This window comes from Electrona antarctica, assembly GCF_951216825.1.
Source record: "Electrona antarctica genome assembly, chromosome: 1".
Taxonomy (NCBI): Eukaryota; Metazoa; Chordata; class Actinopteri; order Myctophiformes; family Myctophidae; genus Electrona; species Electrona antarctica.
In genome coordinates, this window is record NC_136806.1 from 22,157,761 (window position 1) to 22,181,299 (window position 23,539).

Sequence of the window (23,539 nt, forward strand, 5' to 3'; positions counted from 1 at the left end):
ACCGGGCTCAGAGAGGGTCCCAGAACGGACACCTGCCCAACCGCTGGGCCAGCCTCTCACGCTCCATGAACCGGCTGGAGGTCCACCCCCTGGCACACCCCCTGGCTGCTGAGAACGCATTGATGGCCAGGCCAAGACTTAAGGGCACCGGAGGCACCACGGTGCCAAGGGTCGGGCCCGGATCCGGAGTTGATCCCAGGCTGTTTGCTCGCTCGCTCTCCCTCCCTGTGGCCCGCTCCACCTGCGAGCTGGACTCACCAGATGCAGCCACGCACAGGTCTGGCTCCGAGTCTCTGTATGACTCCACATCCTCCTCTTTTTCCTCTGCTTCCTCCTTGGCACAACACATGTTCAAGCCCAGTGAGGCAGTCAGCAGCATGGAGCGGGTCCTCCAGAACAGCGGCACAGAGCCAGCAGAGAGGCCCTTAGACACACATGTCACGCCAGATGGAGGAGACCTGCCCACTGAGATGCATCTGAAAGAGGAGACGCCTGTGTTTGAGGAAGGAGACGTGCACAGACACACACCTTCCACTCCACCTCTCCTACCCTCTTCCTCTCCTCCCCAAATGCCTCCTCCTCCTCCTCCTTCTCTGACTCCTCCTCTTCCTTCTCCGAGCTGCCAGCTCTTGGATTTCTTCGGGGAGAACTTTGCGTACATCGATGAGTCGTCGGACACTCTGAGCGAACCCGTGCAGCCAGGGACACACGACGAGGTGGCGAGGAGAAGGCCTCGCAAGCCAAAGAGGAAGAGCATGAGGAGGCAGCTCCCGCACAGGTGGAGCCCTGTTGAGGACAGGAGGAGGCTCGACAGTAAGAATGAGCCACCATCCAATCCCCCCACGCCACCTCCATACTCCTCAGTATGAGGAGTGCCTCAACCCTGCCTAACAACAGAGAATCACACTGACACAACTCATTCCCCTTAAGAGCACACTCTACCAAAGTGAATCTCTACATGTGGCATAGGATGGAGATTACTGGAGAGAACACATTCATTGTTGAACAGTAAAATCCTTACGGGTCCATTTGGGTCAATTTGTACACTCAGAGTTGATGATTATATTGTGTAGGCTTTGCACGTGGTTCATAATTAGGCTATGGGCTGCCTAATGCCTAGGGCAAAAAGCCATATAATCGTGACTGGGCCTAAAATTTCACACTCTTACCCAAATCCAACAAAACATAGGTTTTGCTGTTTGACAATACCTTTGATCAGCTGCTTTAAAAAGACAAAATTGACCAAAAAAAAAAAGAAGAACAAACAAGAAAAACTTCCAAAGCAGCCCCATCTGACTTAGGTAACAAGGTCATGCCAAGCCCTAACTGGACCCTGCTAAAGCCTGTTTGGGGTATCATTGGGCCCTACAGAGGATCAACTAAGCATGTTGTTGCTCTGACACAGATATTTGTCGGCAGAGAAAAGATTTTCATAGGACAACCTTTTGTTTAATCCCTTTGTTAGTCTACCTTTCCAATTACTCTCCTTTCTATAATGTGTCTAGGAATGGAGATATTATGAATGTGCTTTATACATGAATGTGCTTTATACATGAATGTGCTTTATTGTGAATGTGCTTTATACATCCTGTAATCTTTGCCACTAGTTCCGGGTGCCTGACACAGTGCCCTGCCAGCCTCATCCTTCTCTCTCTGACTGTCTGTGACCTGTGGTAGGCGTAGACTAGAACAGGGGTTCTCAACGGTTTGTGTAAACTCTAAATTAACATTTTCCAGCCATTCAGTTGCATTTTTTTTTAAGATAATTTGGGGACCCCCCCAAAATAAAATTTGGGGGGGTCCCGAGGGGTCGCGACCCCCAGGTTGAGAACCCCTGGACTAGAGGACCACATTTCTGATGTGGTCCGTCAATGTGACACCTAGTGCCATTCGTAGCATTCTTGTGTAGACTCCATAAGCCTGTCACAATTATTATTACATAATCGCCTAATCAGAATTATTTTAGATAATTGCAATAATCTTGCATAATCGTTTCTGTTGAATATCTTTATTATAGGCTACTGTGCATGTTCACATCATGTATAGCCTACTGCTACTTTACATTATTCAAGACCATTTTCTAAATTATTTGGAGGAAATAGTCTAGGCAATTAGGTGACAACTCATGGATGAGCGGAGGGGCAGAGTGCTTCCTAGTGGAGGAACAGGAGAGAGCGAACTGAAAAAACAAAACAAAATGTGGCTGATGCTTGTCCAGACAGCATTGTGATGTCCACGCAGACAGTGTAGAGGCATCCTAACATCTAAACCCCTATCTCCACGCATGGTGAGGGCCCTGTACTGGGGGGGTCTTGACTCATTATTTCCAACAAAAAATATGCAGAGAGGAAATGTACTTCAACGAAAGAAAATATTTATTATGTTCAACAAATGTCTACTTGAATAATCAAACAGAAAAAGGTCCAAAAATAGTATCTAAAAAAATCACACCCGTGTGACGTGAGGGGGGATCTTAGCTCTGGTCCATAGCCCTAATGCCCTTTGCTGCCGTTGCATTAAGGCTATGGGACAGTTCTCTTCCTGGCTCGCATGAAACGCAGACCAGCCTCTCCTTTGTTACGAAAATAAAAACGTTTCACCTACTCACCAATACAAAGGCAGCTTGTGTTATTAGAAAGCCTACTTTCTAATGTCGCCTCACAGCTAGAAGGTCCTGGGTTCGATTCCCGCTGGGGACGCTGTGCGTGTTCCCTCCTCCGCGTCATCAGTGCCCATACCCGAGGTGGGGTTGGCGAAAGGGCCTTTCTGTGTGGAGTTTGCATGTTCTCCCCGTGTTCCCTATAGGGTAGGTACCCTCACAAAAACATGCAGTAATCCTGGTCTCTAAACTACCTCCCCCTGGCCAGCCGGGGCGCCTGATGGAGGGGAAAGGAACTGGTCGGAATAACGTGTTCCTTCCACGCGCTACGTCCGGCCAGGGAAATTCCCCCCTTTCAGGTGAAAAGAAGCAGCTTGGACTCCTCATGCATGGAAGGAGGCATGAGGTCAGTCCGCTGCCCCCCCCCCAGGTTGGCAGAGGAAGCGTAGCGCCCATGATTACATTAGATAATTGGCACTGCGTGAAAAAACTGGGTTGCAAAATCGTGGGATAAAAATTAATTTAAAAAAAAAAGAAAGCCTACTTTCCTAAGTGGACACACTTTGAGCCCCCCACCACACATATAAAATGCACTTTTTGGCCAGAAAGGGATTTTATTTTCACCAGGAAACAAATACTTTTAGTTACTCCACTGCGCCCTCTACCGATATTGCCAAGAGAAAATCTCATAGACAAGATTTTTCCTTCGGGTGAAAAAGAAATACCTTTCTGGCCAAAAGTGCATTTTATACGTGTGGGTGGGGGGCTCAGAATGCGTCCACTAAGGAAAGTAGGCTTTCTAATAACACCAGCCACCTTTGTATTGGTGAGTAGGTAAAACGTTATTTTTATTTCCACAACAGAGGAGAGGCTGGTCTGCGTTTCATGTGAGCCAGGAAGAGAAGAGTAGCAGAGCTCTAATGAAGGCATTGATTAGAGCTCTGGATCAGAGTTAGGGTGATATTATCATCGTACATCATCATACATCATCTCATTCCGGCCAATCAGAATTTGCGTCCTCACCTTCGTCTTCAATGTTTGTGTTACGCATGTTTGTGTTTACACGAACACTCAAAATTGTCCATTCATTGTCAATGGGATTTGATGTTTGTGTTAGGACAAAGTTGGTGTTAGCAGTTGCACATACACTAACAGCTGGACATAGGAGCTCAAAAATAAATAAGGGCAAAAACTGAAAACATAAAACTGGTTCCAACATTCCGGCCCCTAAGTGTTGGCTTTAGAATAAACAATTAGAGCATTGTAAAGTTAATATAACTACATGATTTTAAATGTTTTTTTACTTTTCAAATGATATGGTTTCCTTTTTTTATCATAAGAAATTAATAAATAAACGTATTTCTTCTTCTTGAAGATGAATGTCCTTGTTGCAAGCGTGTGTGTGTGTGTGCGCGTGCGTGCGGTCGGGGGCTTTGCTGTTGCCTCTATGTAGCTGCCTCAAAAAAAGAGGGAGTTTGGTAACTGGTCTGTCCAAGATGCTAGACTCGCTTTTCACTCCAACCTGTTGGACCATGCAAGCAAAAACCAACATAGTCTCATCAAACTCAACACGCCTTGGCCTCACCATCCACAGAGGAAAGAGCAAGGTCCTCAAAATAAATACAGACAGCGTTACCCCCGTTACCCCCATCAAACTAGAAGGTGAAGCACTAGAGGAGGTGGAGAGCTTCACTTATCAAGGCAGTGTTGTCGACGTAAAAGTCGAGGCAAGAGCAGCTTTCCATCAGCTGAAGAATGTCTGGGGAGCCTCAGATCTTCCCATAAACACAAAGATCAGGATTTTTAATTCTATGGTGAAGCCGGTCCTGCTGTACGGAGCAGAAACCTGGAGAACAACTTTAAACACCATGACAAGAATCCAGACATTCATAAACACCTGCCTCAGAAGAATCCTCCGAATACGCTGACCAAATAAAATCAGTAACCGGAAACTGTGGCAGCGAACAAGTCAACACCCGGTGGAGGAAGAAATCATCCAAAGGCGCTGGCGATGGATCGGCCACACTCTTCGCAAGCCTGCATCTAGCATCACAAGATATGCCTTGTTCTGGAACCCACAAGGGAGAAGGAAGAGGGGCAGACCACGAAACACCTGGCGCCGTGACCTGGATGCAGATGTGAGGGGATCTGGCCACACATGGGGACAGCTGAAGAGGATGGCCCAGGACTGAGATGTCTGGAGAGCTCTTGTTCGTGGCCTATGCCCAAAGTTGGGCTACAGGCGTAAGTAAAGTAAGTAAGTGTTGGACCAAGCCTTTGCCGTCTGGCATAGTCTGAAGGATATGACCCATATCAGCCAGGATGGATAGTATGTTGTCAAAAACGATGAAAAGCGACATACATATGTCTTCTTATGATTCTCATAATTTTTTAAAACCATGCAATACGACATGTCGTCGAAAAGGATTCATGATTTTCATGTATTTTTAAACCATGAACAACGACATAGCCTACTATAGTAGCCTATGTTGTTTTTCATGATTTTCATAATTTTTTGAAAACCATGAAAAACGGTTTTCATGAGCATTTGAAAAAAAAAAGATGAAAATCACGAAGAAACGACATACTATAGGCCTAGTTCATGGTTTCATGATTTTTGTCATGTCCCCCCATGATTGCCCCCCCAGACAGTGTGCCCCCAAACAGTGCCCCTGTGTCCCCCCATATTTAATTTTGCACTATAGGTACAGAACACAATTAGTGATTAGTCATGATATATCAGCAGATATGTGGTTTTTGTATCAGATGGTATTATTAACCACTTAAACCCCATATGGCTGAAAAAAATCACACCCGTGTGAACTGAGTGGTGTAAGGTCTTATATAGCCTGATCAGCTGTGGTCTGACGTAATGTCTGAGGTAATGAAATCACACCCGGGTGAACTGGGTGACCGTAGCAACCATGCTAATTTTTTGAGCACAGACAGACAGACAGACACGTATACTAACAAAGCCAGTCGTATGAGTGGTTTACACCACTCAAAAAATGAATGCCCAAGAAATTTACGGACTCACTGTTTCTTTGTTTTAGTGAACCATAGTATAACTCGATAATCGATAAATCAATAGCCTAAAAATAATAGAAATTGTATTTCCATTACAGTAGGCCTTAAGTATTCCAGTACTTAATAACATGTAGGCTACTTAAATTAGTTACTGCCCTACACATCCCACGGTACCTAACATGATGGTGTGAAGAAGATGATGCTGGACCAGGATTGATCAGCTTTTCATCAGGAAACCGGCAGCTGAGGAGATGGGTGGACCCTCTTCTGTCACCCCAGGAGGACCAGCTGAGGAGATGGGTGGACAATCTTATCTATTATGATGTGGAGGGAGGAATGTGTGGGACTGGACGATCTGTCCGGGAATACCTACATGAAAGAAGATTAAGAGCAGCATAAAAAAATAACAAGAAGATGTTCAAAGTGTATTATGGTTGATCAAACTAGAAACTGATTCCTATTTTCCATTTATGCCTCATGCAATTTCAACTATTTATTTAACATTCTTATCATTACATTTTTTTAGGGTGGAGTATTTATATGTGTGGTTTGGTTGTATATGGTCTTCTGTCGTGCTGTATGTCCTTAGACCTTCAGCTCCGTTGCAGCAAGCCAGTCCAGTGTGTCATCGTCTAGGACGGTCAATTAAGCCACGATCACCATTCGATGGCCGGTATTTGGGGCAGCAGGTCAGCACGTGTTCCACAGTCTGTAGTGGATCCCCACATGCGCAGTGGACAGTCTGTGAGACCCCACAGTGGACATTGTCTGTGAGACCCCACAGTGGACACTGTCTGTGAGACCCCACCTCTGCATGGCTGTACTGAAACGTCCCACACCTGTCCTCAGGCGGTTGAGGGTTGTCCGTACTCCTTACGGGGGAGGTGCTGTTTTGGAGGTGCTTTAAGCAAAGTTATACACCTTGAAAAGTACAGTCATAACTCAAGTGTGTGTTGGTTTGTTTACTGTTTTACTGTTGAGTGAGACCCACAGTTTGGGAAAACACTGCATTAGATCAAAGTGTCTCCCAAATTATTTTTTTGTGTTTAAAGGGTGTAGTGCATAGTAAGTATTTGAGCCACGGACGACCACTCTACATTTATAGACATCTCACAATGGTGGTCAGTGGCTGAAATGGGTCTGAGAGGCTAAATAGCCTCAAACGGTGGTCCGTGGCTCAGATACTGAATGAATAATGGACCTCGACTAGATGCAAAAACAATTTTGTTTGTTAAGTAGGAAACAAACTCTCAGTCCTCGACGGGGAGGAGAACGCGGGCACTGATGTTTGCAAACCACCAACAGTACTGGAACACGGTTTTAAAGAGTAGTAGTAACATATATAAACATTATAACAAGTAACTTCATTAGTGATGTCATTAGAACATGTTTGAGCCACGGACCACCATTTTACATTTATAGACTCTCACAATGGTGGTCAGTGGCTCAAATGGATCTGAGAGGCTAAATGACCTCAAATGGTGGTCCGTGGCTCAAATGCTGAATAAACAATGAAAAGAGTATTGTTTGTTTGGTTGGTAAAAGGACAAACATTATGTGAAATTGGCAGGAAGAAAACAAACATTGTTTGAAATTGGCGGGAAACAATCCCGGGCACTCATGTTAGCGAAGCACAGTAACTAACCACTCCACTACAGTAATAGATATAAATATCACCAGCATTGTACAAACAAATGATCAAAAGTAGCAATCTTCTACATTCTCTAATTGTGTAGTTTTTTGGAAATTAAGCAGAAGCTTAACAACAATTAAACTATTGAGAGTGTAAAGATCTACTATTGGGGTCAATTTGGTTACCTAAATTAAATTGCTCTGTATTGTGACAGTAATCATTGCTATAGAGTGTGTGTTCAGTAACACTAGTGTTAAATAGCTCTATAGTGTGACAGTAATCATTGCTATAGAGTGTGTGTTCAGTAACAGTGTTAAATAGCTCTATAGTGTGACAGTAATCATTGCTATAGTGTGTGTTCAGTAACAGTGTTAAATAGCTCTATATTGTGACAGTAATCATTGCTATAGAGTGTGTTCAGTAACAGTGTTAAATAGCTCTATAGTGTGACAGTAATCATTGCTATAGAGTGTGTTCAGTAACAGTGTTAAATAGCTCTATAGTGTGACAGTAATCATTGCTATAGTGTTTGTTCAGTAACAGAGGTCTCCCGGTCTCTCCAACAGAAAAAGCATTTTCTGAAACTGCAATTTCATCCAATCAGGAATGCAGTCAGGATACAGATTAAACAAGTGGAATTGTAATGTAACAGACAAAAAAACTGGTGTATTTTTCTAATGGGTAAAATAGCGCATTTCTGCGCACATAAAATGTATCCAAATGGCCATCCCTGCTTGGACATGGGCATAAAGCACTATAGTCTACTAAGGGCAGACATGTGTAAAATAATACATGTATTCCAAACTTCCAGTAGCATTCGGAAATAAAGTGTTTATATGGTGATCTATACCGATTCAAACGGTATATACCACCCCTCCAGACTGGAATGAAAATTCATTCGGAATGGGATATTCTATTCCAATTGAGGTGTTTACATGAGCATTTTTATTCTCATGACTGGAATGAATCCATTAATTCCGAATGAAGTTCTGCATGTAAATGGGGCTAGTGTTACTGAACACACACTATAGCAATTATTACTGTCACAATAACTTTGTAATGCTACTGATGTTTGTGTGCAACATTTGAGCAGCCTTTTTTTATGTCAATCAATCAAGTCACCTTAATTCAAGTGATAGATTATATACAGGGGCATGCCATGTGGTCTACCTGCACAGCCTTTGTGATCTGCTGGTAGATCACAATGTACCTTTTGGGCACCCCTGCAATACAGGATTCCTGTCCAGAATTGTTTTATTAAATATAGAGGGTTTAAGTCGTTCTGAATTTATGTGTGTTTCTTTTTCTGTCTTTCTTTCTTAGGACGGAGATCAAGGTAGACGCCGTTGGAAGGCTCTAGCCAGCAAGCCCGCTCAGTCAGCCAACGCAGCCAGCCAGCCCCGCCAGTCAGCCAGTGTAGAAGGTCAGGCTGCCAAGCCAGCGCACATCAGCCCTTGCAATCAGCCATTGCAGCCAGCCTTGCCCAGTCAGCTCAGCCAGGCCTCTCTCGCGGCCTGGCTCTCTGTCTGCCTGGCCCGGTCTGCCCCGCCCTGCCTTGCAGCAACAGAACCAGCCGGCCTGGCAAGCCAGCCAGCTCAGAATGCGAGCCCAGCAAGCCAGCGCAGCGATATTTTTTACAAGCCCAGACTCAGCATGCCCAGACAGCCTGTGCAGCCAACAGTCAGCCAGCCCAGACCAGCATTTGCAGCAAGCCAGGCTCCAACCCTTGCAGTGCAGCCTTAGGCCGGATAGTCCCCCTGCCTGCACTTTGTTGCTTTCCTGCGCCTAGCCTGCTTGCCTCGGTCTGCCACAAACTGTCTGTCCTGCCTGTCTGAAACTGGCTCGCCTGACTGTGTGCTTGCGCCTGCCTGCGTTCTTGCCTGCGAGCTTGCCTGACTGCTTGCCACATGCCTCAGCTGCCTGCGTGCATGCCTCGCCCTGCCTGCTTGCGTGCCTGCCCCTGCCTGGCTGCCTGCCTCGGCCGGCCGGCCTACCTGCGTGCCTGCCTCGGCCTGCTTGCTTGCTTGCCTGCTTGCCTGCGTGCTTGCCTGTGTCGTCCTGCCTGCGTGCTTGCCTGTCTCGTCCTGCCTGCCTGCCTGCCTGCCTGTCTGCCTGCCTGCCTGCCTGCCTGCCTGCCTGCCTGCAACTTGAATGAGGTGTGTAAACATTTATTTCACAGGTGTGGGTGTTGACCTTGGCTTTTGTGTTCTCCAGGTGTTTTTTGAAGATGAGTGTCCTGTCCAGTGTAACTCCAAGTTACATGGGGTGGGTATGGTTGGAGAGTTTGTGACCATCCCAAGTGACGCTCAGTTCTTTTTTTCGCATCTCGGTTCCTCAGGTGGAAGCTGCATAGTTGGGTTTTTGATGGGTTGGGTTTCAGGTGGTTGTATTGTAGTAGCTTGACATTTCTTGGAGGTCACTTTCAAGGACAGACTCAATCTTCTGGAAGTCTGCTTGTTGGGTGGTGCGGGGGGAGGTGCCTTTCACACAATGTGACTACCAGACCACAGACACATTCTGAATGTGAACTACAGCGCTTAAAGCGACCAGAGTACCGTCCTGTCCTCCTATCTTTATACCAGAGTACCGTCCTGTCCTCCTATCTTTTCAATGCAACATTCCTCCATGGAGTCGGCGATATTCTCTTCAGGAACACAATTCTTACCTCGCTCTTATAATTTGTTATCATACCAATACCACGATCGCACAGGGCGTACCTCAATGTATCAGGACACTCACAGTGAAAACAAAAATTGCGTTTGACTTGTACTTTTTCTGCTGTACTCAAAGCGTGCATGCACGCACACACACATGCACACGCACAGACATTTATACTGGTCAAGGTCATTTATACTGGTCACGGTTGTTACGGCCCTATGTGGCCTCATATTGTGTGTTAACCCTCCTGAGTGATTTTTGTGATTTCTGTGCCCTACATGGTGTTTGGAGGGTGGAGTTGAGTGGAGATTGGAGGAGTGGCTTATTTGGAGGCACACCTGGGCCTCATCTCATCAGCCAGTCGTTATAAAAACCTGTGATGAACACCACTTCAGCCCATTTTCCATCCGTCACCTCCATGTGCTGAAACCTTTGTGTAGCTAGCATTTCATTCCTGTTGAGTCTGTAGGCTGTGTCCTTTCCATATTCTGCTGTGTGCTTAATAAGGTAACTTTACTTACTGTGTGTTTAAAGTACAGACAATAGCTAAGAGGTTTTGTAGTTAAGAAATCAATTGCAGTATGTCAAAACATTTCTTGAGTGTTAATCCAAATCAAAAGGGAAGCTGGTAAGGGTGTGCTGCCATTTTCTTTTGTCCCCCTTTTTGACTCTGTTTTTATTTAGTCAGGGAGCATAGACCTGTAATTTGTTTGGTGTAGTTTTAGGATTTCCTTTTCAGGTAGGGTGGGGCTTTTGTTTGTTGTGTTGGCTTTGGCCACCCTGAAGATCATGCTCTCCCTATTCTAATGCTGTAAAGATCCATTATTTACAATAAATGTGAATTATTATTTGGTTACTCTGGTTTGGTTCCTTGCTAGCTATATGTGTTACTCCTTAGGCCTCTAGACTCCATATAAGGTCGTAACAACGGTCATTTATACTGGTCAAGGTCATTTTTACTGGTGAAGGTAATTTATACTGGTCAAGGTCATTATGAAAGTCATTTATACTGGTCAAGGTAATTTATACTGGTCACGGTAATTTTTACTGGTGAAGGTAATTTATACTGGTCAAGGTCATTTATACCTGTCAAGGTCATTTATACTGGTCAAGGTAATTGAGCGGCGCGCTATAGTGCGCGATTCTACATCATTGTTGAGGATTTGAAAAAAGGTGAAAATCGTGGAAAAGCGAAAGGCTATAGTCCATGGTGTTGGAGGGCATACTATAGTATGTCGTTTTTCACGATTTCGGAGGATTTGAAAAAAAGGTGAAAATCGTGGAAAAGCGAAAGGCTATAGTCCATGGTGTCGGAGGGCATAGTATGACATTTTTTACGATTTCGGAGGATTTAAAAAAAAAGGTGAAAATCGTGGAAAAGCGAAATACTATAGTCCATGGTCTCGGAGGGCATACTATAGTAGGTCGTTTTTCACGATTTGGGAGAATTTGAAAAAAAGGTGAAAATCGCGGAAAAGTAAAAGGCTATAGTCCATGGTCACGGACTGCATACTGGTCAAGGTCATGTATACTGGTCAAGGTAATTTATACTGGTGAAGGTCATTTACTAGTCTTATGAAGGTAATTTATACTGGTCAAGTTCATTTATACTGGTCAAGGTCATTTATACTGTTCAAGGTCATTTGTACTTTATACTGGTCAAGGTCATTTACTACTTTATACTTTGTACTTTATACTGGTCAAGGTCATTTACTAGTCTTATGAAGGTCATTTATACTGCTCAAGGTCATTGATATTGGTCAAGGTCATTGAGTGGCGCGCTATAGTTTTTCAGGATGGAGGATTTGAAAAAAAGGTGAAAATCGCGGAAAAGCGAAAGGCTATAGTCCATGGTCTTGGAGGGCATACAATAGTATGTCGTTTTTTACGATTTCTGAGGATTTGAAAAAAAGGTGAAAATCGTGGAAAAGCGAAAGGCTATAGTCCATGGTGTTGGAGGGCATACTATAGTATGTCGTTTTTCACGATTTCGGAGGATTTGAAAAAAAGGTGAAAATCGTGGAAAAGCGAAAGGCTATAGTCCATGGTGTCGGAGGGCATAGTATGACATTTTTTACGATTTCGGAGGATTTAAAAAAAAAGGTGAAAATCGTGGAAAAGCGAAAGGCTATAGTCCATGGTGTTGGAGGGCATACTATAGTATGTCGTTTTTCACGATTTCGGAGGATTTGAAAAAAGGTGAAAATCGTGGAAAAGCGAAAGGCTATAGTCCATGGTGTCGGAGGGCATAGTATGTCATTTTTTACGATTTCGGAGGATTTGAAAAAAAGGTGAAAATCGTGGAAAAGCGAAAGGCTATAGTCCATGGTGTTGGAGGGCATACTATAGTATGTCGTTTTTCACGATTTCGGAGGATTTGAAAAAAGGTGAAAATCGTGGAAAAGCGAAAGGCTATAGTCCATGGTGTCGGAGGGCATACTATAGTACGTCGTTTTTTTACGATTTCGGAGGATTTTTAAAAAAGGTGAAAATCGCGGAAAAGCGAAAGGCTATAGTCCATGGTGTCGGAGGGCATAGTATGTCATTTTTTACGATTTCGGAGGATTTGAAAAAAAGGTGAAAATCGCGGAAAAGCCAAAGGCTATAGTCCATGGTCTCGGAGGGCATACAATAGTATGTCGTTTTTTACGATTTCGGAGGATTTGAAAAAAAGGTGAAAAGCGAAAGGCTATAGTCCATGGTCTCGGAGGGCATACTAAAATAATATTTAGCAAATTTGAAAATGTTAGCTTTGTGCTTCTGTATTCTCTTTTATTGCCTACAATGTAAATTGTGAAATGACGAATGATGAATGTGATTGCTTTTGGACCTGTAAATTACAAAACAAAAGCTAAGGCACTGGTGTGGTACTCCTGGTTTACCAGAATGGGGTTCAACTCCCTGCGGTGCCCTGCTCAATTTGTTGTATTTACATGGTTTTACATGGTTTTTTGACGGAAAAGCGTGACGAAAAAGCGTGTTTTTCATCATTTTTGACCATGGACTGTAGCCCTAGCCTGGTATCCAGCCTGCTTCGCTACGTTCGGCGGATTTTTTTTTCTCTCTTCGCTTATCAGTCTGGAAAGCCTCCTATCTCCAAGGGAGGCGGGACATGCCAAAAGCTTCGAAACCTAACGTGGCTTCTGATTGGTCTGTGGTGCGGGCCGGGACAAAGCACCAGTGAGACGTCATAGCAAAGCGCAGTGTGAAAAGCATGGAGGGTGGCGCTGGCTGATGACGTAGGTTGCCTAACGCTACTCTCATTCGTTGGAACAACATCCAATCAGCAACGACGTTGACTACGTAACATATGTAGTTCTAGTGTAGTTCTGCAAAACCTCCCAATGGGAGGCTTTCCAGACTGATAAGCGAAGAGAGAAAAAAAAATCCGCCGAACGTAGCGAAGCAGGCTGGATACCAGGCTACTGTAGCCCATCTCAGACGGCATACTATAGCATGCTGTTTTTCATCATTTTTGAGGATTTGAAAAAAAGACGAAAATCACTCAAGACAATGGACTATAGCCCATGGTCTCGGAGTGATTTTCGTCTTTTTTTTCAAATCCTCGTTTTTCATCATTTTTGACCATGGGCTGTAGCCCATCTCAGACGGCATACTATAGCATGCTGTTTTTCATCATTTTTGAGGATTTGAAAAAAAGACGAAAATCACTCAAGACAATGGACTATAGCCCATGGTCTCGGAGTGATTTTCGTCTTTTTTTCAAATCCTCGTTTTTCATCATTTTTGACCATGGGCTGTAGCCCATCTCAGACGGCATACTATAGCATGCTGTTTTTCATCATTTTTGAGGATTTGAAAAAAAGACGAAAATCACTCAAGACAATGGACTATAGCCCATGGTCTCGGAGTGATTTTCGTCTTTTTTTCAAATCCTCGTTTTTCATCATTTTTGACCATGGGCTGTAGCCCATCTCAGACGGCATACTATAGCATGCTGTTTTTCATCATTTTTGAGGATTTGAAAAAAAGACGAAAATCACTCAAGACAATGGACTATAGCCCATGGTCTCGGAGTGATTTTCGTCTTTTTTTCAAATCCTCGTTTTTCATCATTTTTGACCATGGGCTGTAGCCCATCTCAGACGGCATACTATATAGCATGCCGTTTTTCATAATTTTTGAGGATTTTTTACTTCTTCTTCTGTACTGTACTTCTGGGTTCTGTACTGTGTTTGTACTCCCTACAGTTAGGTTACCAAGTCTATTTATTAAGGGACCAGCCCGAGCTGGCTCCCGAGCAGATTACAATCATTTGAAAATGACGATTGGCCCCAATTTCCGATCACCCCATCTGATGGGGACAACCCTAGTAGAAGGCAATGCCACACGGGGAGGATGCGAAGCCCACGACCATGGTCTCGGAATAATTTTCGTCTTTTCTCAAATCCTCGTTTTTCATTTTTGACCATGGGCTGTAGCCCATATCGGACAGCATACTATAGCATGCCGTTTTTCATCATTTTTGAGGATTTGAAAAAAAGACAAAAATGACTCCGAGACGATGGGTTATAGCCCATGGTCTCGAGCGGCATACTATAGCATGCCGTTTTCCATTATTTTTGAGGATTTGAAAAAAAGACGAAAATCACTCCGAGACCATGGGATATAGCCCATCGTCTCGGAGTCATTTTCGTCTTTTTTTAAAATCCTCGTTTTTCATCATTTATGACCATGGGCTATAGCCCATATCGGACGGCATACTATAACATGCCGTTTTTCATCATTTTTGAGGATTTGAAAAAAAGACAAAAATCACTCCGAGATGAGCCCATGGTCTCGAACGGCATACTATAGCATGCCGTTTTCCATCATTTTTGAGGATTTGAAAATGGCTCCGAGACGATGGGCTATAGCCCATGGTCTCGAACGGCATACTATAGCATGCCGTTTTTCATCATTGTTGAGGATTTGAAAAAAAGACAAAAATCACTCCGAGGCGATGGGCTATAGCCCATATCGGACGGCATACTATAGCATGCCGTTTTTCATCATTTTTGAGGATTTGAAAAAAAGACGAAAATCACTCCGAGACCATGGGCTATAGCCCATCGTCTCGGAGTCATTTTCGTCTTTTTTTCAAATCCTCGTTTTTCATCATTTATGACCATGGGCTATAGCCCATATCGGACGGCATACTATAACATGCCGTTTTTCATCATTTTTGAGGATTTGAAAAAAAGACAAAAATCACTCCGAGACGAGCCCATGGTCTCGAACGGCATACTATAGCATGCCGTTTTCCATCATTTTTGAGGATTTGAAAATGGCTCCGAGACGATGGGCTATAGCCCATGGTCCCGAACGGCATACTATAGCATGCCGTTTTCCATCATTTTTGAGGATTTGAAAAAAAGACGAAAATCACTCCGAGACCATGGGCTATAGCCCATGGTCTCGGAGTCATTTTCGTCTTTTTTTCAAATCCTCGTTTTTCATCATTTATGACCATGGGCTATAGCCCATATCGGACGGCATACTATAGCATGCCGTTTTTCATCATTTTTGAGGATTTGAAAAAAAGACTAAAATCACTCTGAGACGATGGGCTATAGCCCATGGTCTCGAACGGCATACTATAGCATGCTGTTTTCCATAATTTTTTAGGATTTGAAAAAAAGACGAAAATCACTCCGAGACCATGGGCTATAGCCCATCGTCTCGGAGACATTTTCGTCTTTTTTTCAAATCCTCGTTTTTCATCATTTATGACCATGGGCTATAGCCCATATCGGACGGCATACTATAACATGCCGTTTTTCATCATTTTTGAGGATTTGAAAAAAAGACAAAAATCACTCCGAGACGAGCCCATGGTCTCGAACGGCATACTATAGCATGCCGTTTTCCATCATTTTTGAGGATTTGAAAATGGCTCCGAGACGATGGGCTATAGCCCATGGTCCCGAACGGCATACTATAGCATGCCGTTTTCCATCATTTTTGAGGATTTGAAAAAAAGACGAAAATCACTCCGAGACCATGGGCTATAGCCCATGGTCTCGGAGTCATTTTCGTCTTTTTTTCAAATCCTCGTTTTTCATCATTTATGACCATGGGCTATAGCCCATATCGGACGGCATACTATAGCATGCCGTTTTTCATCATTTTTGAGGATTTGAAAAAAAGACTAAAATCACTCTGAGACGATGGGCTATAGCCCATGGTCTCGAACGGCATACTATAGCATGCTGTTTTCCATAATTTTTTAGGATTTGAAAAAAAGACGAAAATCACTCCGAGACCATGGGCTATAGCCCATCGTCTCGGAGACATTTTCGTCTTTTTTTCAAATCCTCGTTTTTCATCATTTATGACCATGGGCTATAGCCCATATCGGACGGCATACTATAGCATGCCGTTTTCCATCATTTTTGAGGATTTGAAAATGGCTCTGAGACGATGGGCTATAGCCCATGGTCTCGAACGGCATACTATAGCATGCCGTTTTCCATCATTTTTGAGGATTTGAAAAAAAGACGAAAATCACTCCGAGACCATGGGCTATAGCCCATGGTCTCGGAGTCATTTTCGTCTTTTTTTCAAATCCTCGTTTTTCATCATTTATGACCATGGGCTATACCCCATATCGGACGGCATACTATAGCATGCCGTTTTCCATCATTTTTGAGGATTTGAAAAAAAGACAAAAATCACTCCGAGACGATGGGCTATAGCCCATGGTCTCGAACGGCATACTATAGCATGCCGTTTTCCATCATTTTTGAGGATTTGAAAATGGCTCTGAGACGATGGGCTATAGCCCATGGTCTCGAACGGCATACTATAGCATGCCGTTTTCCATCATTTTTGAGGATTTGAAAAAAAGACGAAAATCACTCCGAGACCATGGGCTATAGCCCATCGTCTCGGAGACATTTTCGTCTTTTTTTCAAATCCTCGTTTTTCATCATTTATGACCATGGGCTATAGCCCATATCGGACGGCATACTATAGCATGCCGTTTTTCATCATTTTTGAGGATTTGAAAAAAAGACAAAAATCACTCCGAGACGATGGGCTATAGCCCATGGTCTCGAACGGCATACTATAGCATGCCGTTTTCCATCATTTTTGAGGATTTGAAAATGGCTCCGAGACGATGGGCTATAGCCCATGGTCTCGAACGGCATACTATAGCATGCCGTTTTCCATCATTTTTGAGGATTTGAAAAAAAGACGAAAATCACTCTGAGACGATGGGCTATAGCCCATGGTCTCGAACGGCGTACTATAGCATGCCGTTTTCCATCATTTTTGAGGATTTGAAAAAAAGACGAAAATCACACCGAGACCATGGGCTATCGCCCATCGTCTCGGAGTCATTTTCGTCTTTTTTTCAAATCCTCATTTTTCATCATTTATGACCATGGGCTATAGCCCATATCGGACGGCATACTATAGCATGCCGTTTTTCATCATTTTTGAGGATTTGAAAAAAAGACTAAAATCACTCTGAGACGATGGGCTATAGCCCATGGTCTCGAACGGCATACTATAGCATGCCGTTTTCCATCATTTTTGAGGATTTGAAAAAAAGACGAAAATCACTCCGAGACCATGGGCTATAGCCCATCGTCTCGGAGACATTTTCGTCTTTTTTTCAAATCCTCATTTTTCATCATTTATGACCATGGGCTATAGCCCATATCGGACGGCATACTATAGCATGCCGTTTTTCATCATTTTTGAGGATTTGAAAAAAAGACTAAAATCACTCTGAGACGATGGGCTATAGCCCATGGTCTCGAACGGCATACAATAGCATGCTGTTTTCCATCATTTTTGAGGATTTGAAAAAAAGACGAAAATCACTCCGAGATCATGGGCTATAGCCCATCGTCTCGGAGTCCTTTTCGTCTTTTTTTCAAATCCTCGTTTTTCATCATTTATGACCATGGGCTATAGCCCATATCGGACGGCATACTATAGCATGCCGTTTTCCATCATTTTTGAGGATTTGAAAAAAAGACGAAAATCACTCCGAGACCATGGGCTATAGCCCATCGTCTCGGAGTCATTTTCGTCTTTTTTTCAAATCCTCGTTTTTCATCATTTATGACCATGGGCTATAGCCCATATCGGACGGCATACTATAGCATGCCGTTTTGCATCATTTTTGAGGTTTTGAAAAAAAGACGAAAATCACTCCGAGACCATGGGCTATAGCCCATGGTCTAAAACGGCATACTATAGCATGCCGTTTTCCATCATTTTTGAGGATTTGAAAAAAAGACGAAAATCACTCCGAGACCATGGGCTATAGCCCATCGTCTCGGAGTCATTTTCGTCTTTTTTTCAAATCCTCGTTTTTCATCATTTATGACCATGGGCTATAGCCCATATCGGACGGCATACTATAGCATGCCGTTTTGCATCATTTTTGAGGATTTGAAAAAAAGACGAAAATCACTCCGAGACGATGGGCTATAGCCCATCGTCTCGGAGTCATTTTCGTCTTTTTTTCAAATCCTCGTTTTTCATCATTTATGACCATGGGCTATAGCCCATATCGGACGGCATACTATAGCATGCCGTTTTGCATCATTTTTGAGGATTTGAAAAAAAGACGAAAATCACTCCGAGACGATGGGCTATAGCCCATCGTCTCGGAGTCATTTTCGTCTTTTTTTCAAATCCTCGTTTTTCATCATTTATGACCATGGGCTATAGCCCATATCGGACGGCATACTATAGCAGCCCATTATCCCGTTTTTCATCATTTTTGAGGATTTGAAAAAAAGACGAAAATCACTCCGAGACGATGGGCTATAGCCCATGGTCTAAAACGGCATACTATAGCATGCCGTTTTCCATCATTTTTGAGGATTTGAAAAAAAGACGAAAATCACTCCGAGACCATGGGATATAGCCCATCGTCTCGGAGTCATTTTCGTCTTTTTTTCAAATCCTCGTTTTTCATCATTTATGACCATGGGCTATAGCCCATATCGGACGGCATACTATAGCATGCCGTTTTTCATCATTTTTGAGGATTTGAAAAAAATACGAAAATCACTCTGAGACGATGGGCTATAGCCCATGGTCTCGAACGGCATACTATAGCATGCCGTTTTCCATCATTTTTGAGGATTTGAAAAAAAGACGAAAATCACTCCGAGACCATGGGCTATAGCCCATCGTCTCGGAGACATTTTCGTCTTTTTTTCAAATCCTCGTTTTTCATCATTTATGACCATGGGCTATAGCCCATATCGGACGGCATACTATAGCATGCCGTTTTTCATCATTTTTGAGGATTTGAAAAAAAGACTAAAATCACTCTGAGACGATGGGCTATAGCCCATGGTCTCGAACGTCATACAATAGCATGCTGTTTTCCATCATTTTTGAGGATTTGAAAAAAAGACGAAAATCACTCCGAGATCATGGGCTATAGCCCATCGTCTCGGAGTCATTTTCGTCTTTTTTTCAAATCCTCGTTTTTAATCATTTATGACCATGGGCTATAGCCCATATCGGACGGCATACTATAGCATGCCGTTTTCCATCATTTTTGAGGATTTGAAAAAAAGACGAAAATCACTCCGAGACCATGGGCTATAGCCCATCGTCTCGGAGTCATTTTCGTCTTTTTTTCAAATCCTCGTTTTTCATCATTTATGACCATGGGCTATAGCCCATATCGGACGGCATACTATAGCATGCCGTTTTGCATCATTTTTGAGGATTTGAAAAAAAGACGAAAATCACTCCGAGACCATGGGCTATAGCCCATCGTCTCGGAGTCATTTTCGTCTTTTTTTCAAATCCTCGTTTTTCATCATTTATGACCATGGGCTATAGCCCATATCGGACGGCATACTATAGCATGCCGTTTTTCATCATTTTTGAGGATTTGAAAAAAAGACGAAAATCACTCCGAGACGATGGGCTATAGCCCATGGTCTAAAACGGCATACTATAGCATGCCGTTTTCCATCATTTTTGAGGATTTGAAAAAAAGACGAAAATCACTCCGAGACCATGGGCTATAGCCCATCGTCTCGGAGTCATTTTCGTCTTTTTTTCAAATCCTCGTTTTTCATCATTTTTGACCATGGGCTATAGCCCATATCGGACGGCATACTATAGCATGCCGTTTTGCATCATTTTTGAAGATTTGAAAAAAAGACGAAAATCACTCCGAGACGATGGGCTAAAGCCCATCGTCTCGGAGTCATTTTCGTCTTTTTTTCAAATCCTCGTTTTTCATCATTTATGACCATGGGCTATAGCCCATATCGGACGGCATACTATAGCAGCCCAGTATCCTGTTTTTCATCATTTTTGAGGATTTGAAAAAAAGACGAAAATCACTCCGAGACGATGGGCTATAGCCCATCGTCTCGGAGTCATTTTCGTCTTTTTTTCAAATCGTAATTTTTCATCATTTATGACCATGGGCTATAGCCCATATCGGACGGCATACTATAGCATGCCGTTTTTCATCATTTTTGAGGATTTGAAAAAAAGACGAAAATCACTCCGAGACCATGGGCCCATCGTCTCGGAGTCATTTTCGTCTTTTTTTCAAATCCTCATTTTTCATCATTTATGACCATGGGCTATAGCCCATATCGGACGGCATACTATAGCATGCCGTTTTTCATCATTTTTGAGGATTTGAAAAAAAGACGAAAATCACTCCGAGACCATGGGCTATAGCCCATCGTCTCGGAGTCATTTTCGTCTTTTTTTCAAATCCTCGTTTTTCATCATTTATGACCATGGGCTATAGCCCATATCGGACGGCATACTATAGCATGCCGTTTTGCATCATTTTTGAGGATTTGAAAAAAAGACGAAAATCACTCCGAGACCATGGGCTATAGCCCATCGTCTCGGAGTCATTTTCGTCTTTTTTTCAAATCCTCGTTTTTCATCATTTATGACCATGGGCTATAGCCCATATCGGACGGCATACTATAGCATGCCGTTTTTCATCATTTTTGAGGATTTGAAAAAAAGACGAAAATCACTCCGAGACGATGGGCTATAGCCCATGGTCTAAAACGGCATACTATAGCATGCCGTTTTCCATCATTTTTGAGGATTTGAAAAAAAGACGAAAATCACTCCGAGACCATGGGCTATAGCCCATCGTCTCGGAGTCATTTTCGTCTTTTTTTCAAATCCTCGTTTTTCATCATTTTTGACCATGGGCTATAGCCCATATCGGACGGCATACTATAGCATGCCGTTTTGCATCATTTTTGAAGATTTGAAAAAAAGACGAAAATCACTCCGAGACGATGGGCTAAAGCCCATCGTCTCGGAGTCATTTTCGTCTTTTTTTCAAATCCTCGTTTTTCATCATTTATGACCATGGGCTATAGCCCATATCGGACGGCATACTATAGCAGCCCAGTATCCTGTTTTTCATCATTTTTGAGGATTTGAAAAAAAGACGAAAATCACTCCGAGACGATGGGCTATAGCCCATCGTCTCGGAGTCATTTTCGTCTTTTTTTCAAATCGTAATTTTTCATCATTTATGACCATGGGCTATAGCCCATATCGGACGGCATACTATAGCATGCCGTTTTTCATCATTTTTGAGGATTTGAAAAAAAGACGAAAATCACTCCGAGACCATGGGCCCATCGTCTCGGAGTCATTTTCGTCTTTTTTTCAAATCCTCATTTTTCATCATTTATGACCATGGGCTATAGCCCATATCGGACGGCATACTATAGCATGCCGTTTTTCATCATTTTTGAGGATTTGAAAAAAAGACGAAAATCACTCCGAGACGATGGGCTATAGCCCATGGTCTCGAACGGCATACTATAGCATGCCGTTTTCCATCATTTTTGAGGATTTGAAAAAAAGACGAAAATCACTCCGAGACCATGGGCTATAGCCCATCGTCTCGGAGTCATTTTCGTCTTTTTTTCAAATCCTCGTTTTTCATAATTTATGACCATGGGCTATAGCCCATATCGGACGGCATACTATAGCATGCCGTTTTGCATACATTTTGAGGATTTGAAAAAAAGACGAAAATCACTCCGAGACCATGGGCTATAGCCCATCGTCTGAGTCATTTTCGTCTTTTTTTCAAATCCTCGTTTTTCATCATTTATGACCATGGGCTATAGCCCATATCGGACGGCATACTATAGCATGCCGTTTTTCATCATTTTTGAGGATTTGAAAAAAAGACGAAAATCACTCCGAGACGATGGGCTATAGCCCATGGTCTCGAACGGCATACTATAGCATGCCGTTTTCCATCATTTTTGAGGATTTGAAAAAAAGACGAAAATCACTCCGAGACCATGGGCTATTATAGCCCATCGTCTCGGAGTCATTTTCGTCTTTTTTTCAAATCCTCGTTTTTCATCATTTATGACCATGGGCTATAGCCCATATCGGACGGCATACTATAGCATGCCGTTTTTCCACATTTTTAGGGATTTGAAAAAAAGACGAAAATCACTCCGAGACAATGGGCTATAGCCCATGGTCTCGAACAGCATACTATAGCATGCCGTTTTGCATAATTTATGACCATTTGAAAAAAAGACGAAAATCACTCCGAGACCATGGGCTATAGCCCATGGTCTCGGAGTGATTTTTGTCTTTTTTTCAAATCCTCAAACATGATGAAAAATGGCATGCTATAGTATGCCGTCTGAGGCCATGGGCTGAACTTGAACCCACGACCTGTGGCTCACATAGACAGCAGATTATCACAGAGTGCCACCATGCTCTCTGAGAATCTCCTCAGCTTTCCAGTTCTCTTCTGGATGTTATTCTCCAAAACATGCTGCAGAGTGAAAGTAGGAGGAACTCAGCTGGATTTGAACTCCCAATCTGGCTCACATGGACGTCATCTTAACAAGGGTGCCACTGAGCTCTCAGATGTTTTTAGGTTGTAAGTTGTTCTTCTTGGTGTCACTTTTCAAATGGGGCCTTGGGATCATGTACAGAGCATTTGAATGGTGCTGTGCATCAAAGGTGTCTTTAGTGCTTTTAAGTGTTATCGTGGATGTTAATCAGATAATACAGAGGAGAAACCATGACAGGACACAGACAGCCTCCCCATTGGTGGATGTGATCCTGGCAGCCAGCCCAGGTGTGTTCTGGTCCTGTTGATTGAGCTGAGAAGGACTTATAAACCTTGAAGGTTTATAGGTCCTGCTCAGCTCAATCAACAGGACCAGAACACACACTTGTTACTTTTCTTCCAGTTTATTATACTCGTTTATATTATATAGTCGTTTTATAGCCCATGGTCTCGGAGTGATTTTCGTCTTTTTTTCAAATCCTCAAAAATGATGAAAAACGGCATGCTATAGTATGCCGTCCGAGGCCATGGGCTATAGCCCATGGTCTCGGAGGGTTTTTCATCATTTTTGAGGATTTGAAAAAAAGACGAAAATCACTCCGAGACCATGGGCTATAGTCCATTGTCTCGGAGGGATTTTCATCTTTTTTTCAAATCCTCAAAAATGATGAAAAACGGCATGCTATAGTATGCCGTCCGAGGCCATGGGCTATAGCCCATGGTCTCGGAGTGTTTTTCATAATTTTTGAGGATTTGAAAAAAAGACGAAAATCACTCCGAGACCATGGGCTATAGTCCATTGTCT

The 23,539-nt window shown here is 43.1% G+C and overlaps 1 protein-coding gene across 1 annotated transcript in view; it reads left to right on the top strand.

The window, feature by feature from the left end:
- kcnk4a (potassium channel, subfamily K, member 4a) overlaps positions 1-1,742 on the top strand; it is a 9,598-nt gene extending 7,856 nt beyond the window's left edge. The window contains exon 8 of the mRNA XM_079496000.1: positions 1-1,742. This exon is cut by the window's left edge and continues 187 nt beyond it. Coding sequence (XP_079352126.1) covers positions 1-869 — 869 coding nt within the window. The 3' untranslated portion in view covers positions 870-1,742.
- Positions 1,743-23,539: the final 21,797 nt, after the last annotated feature.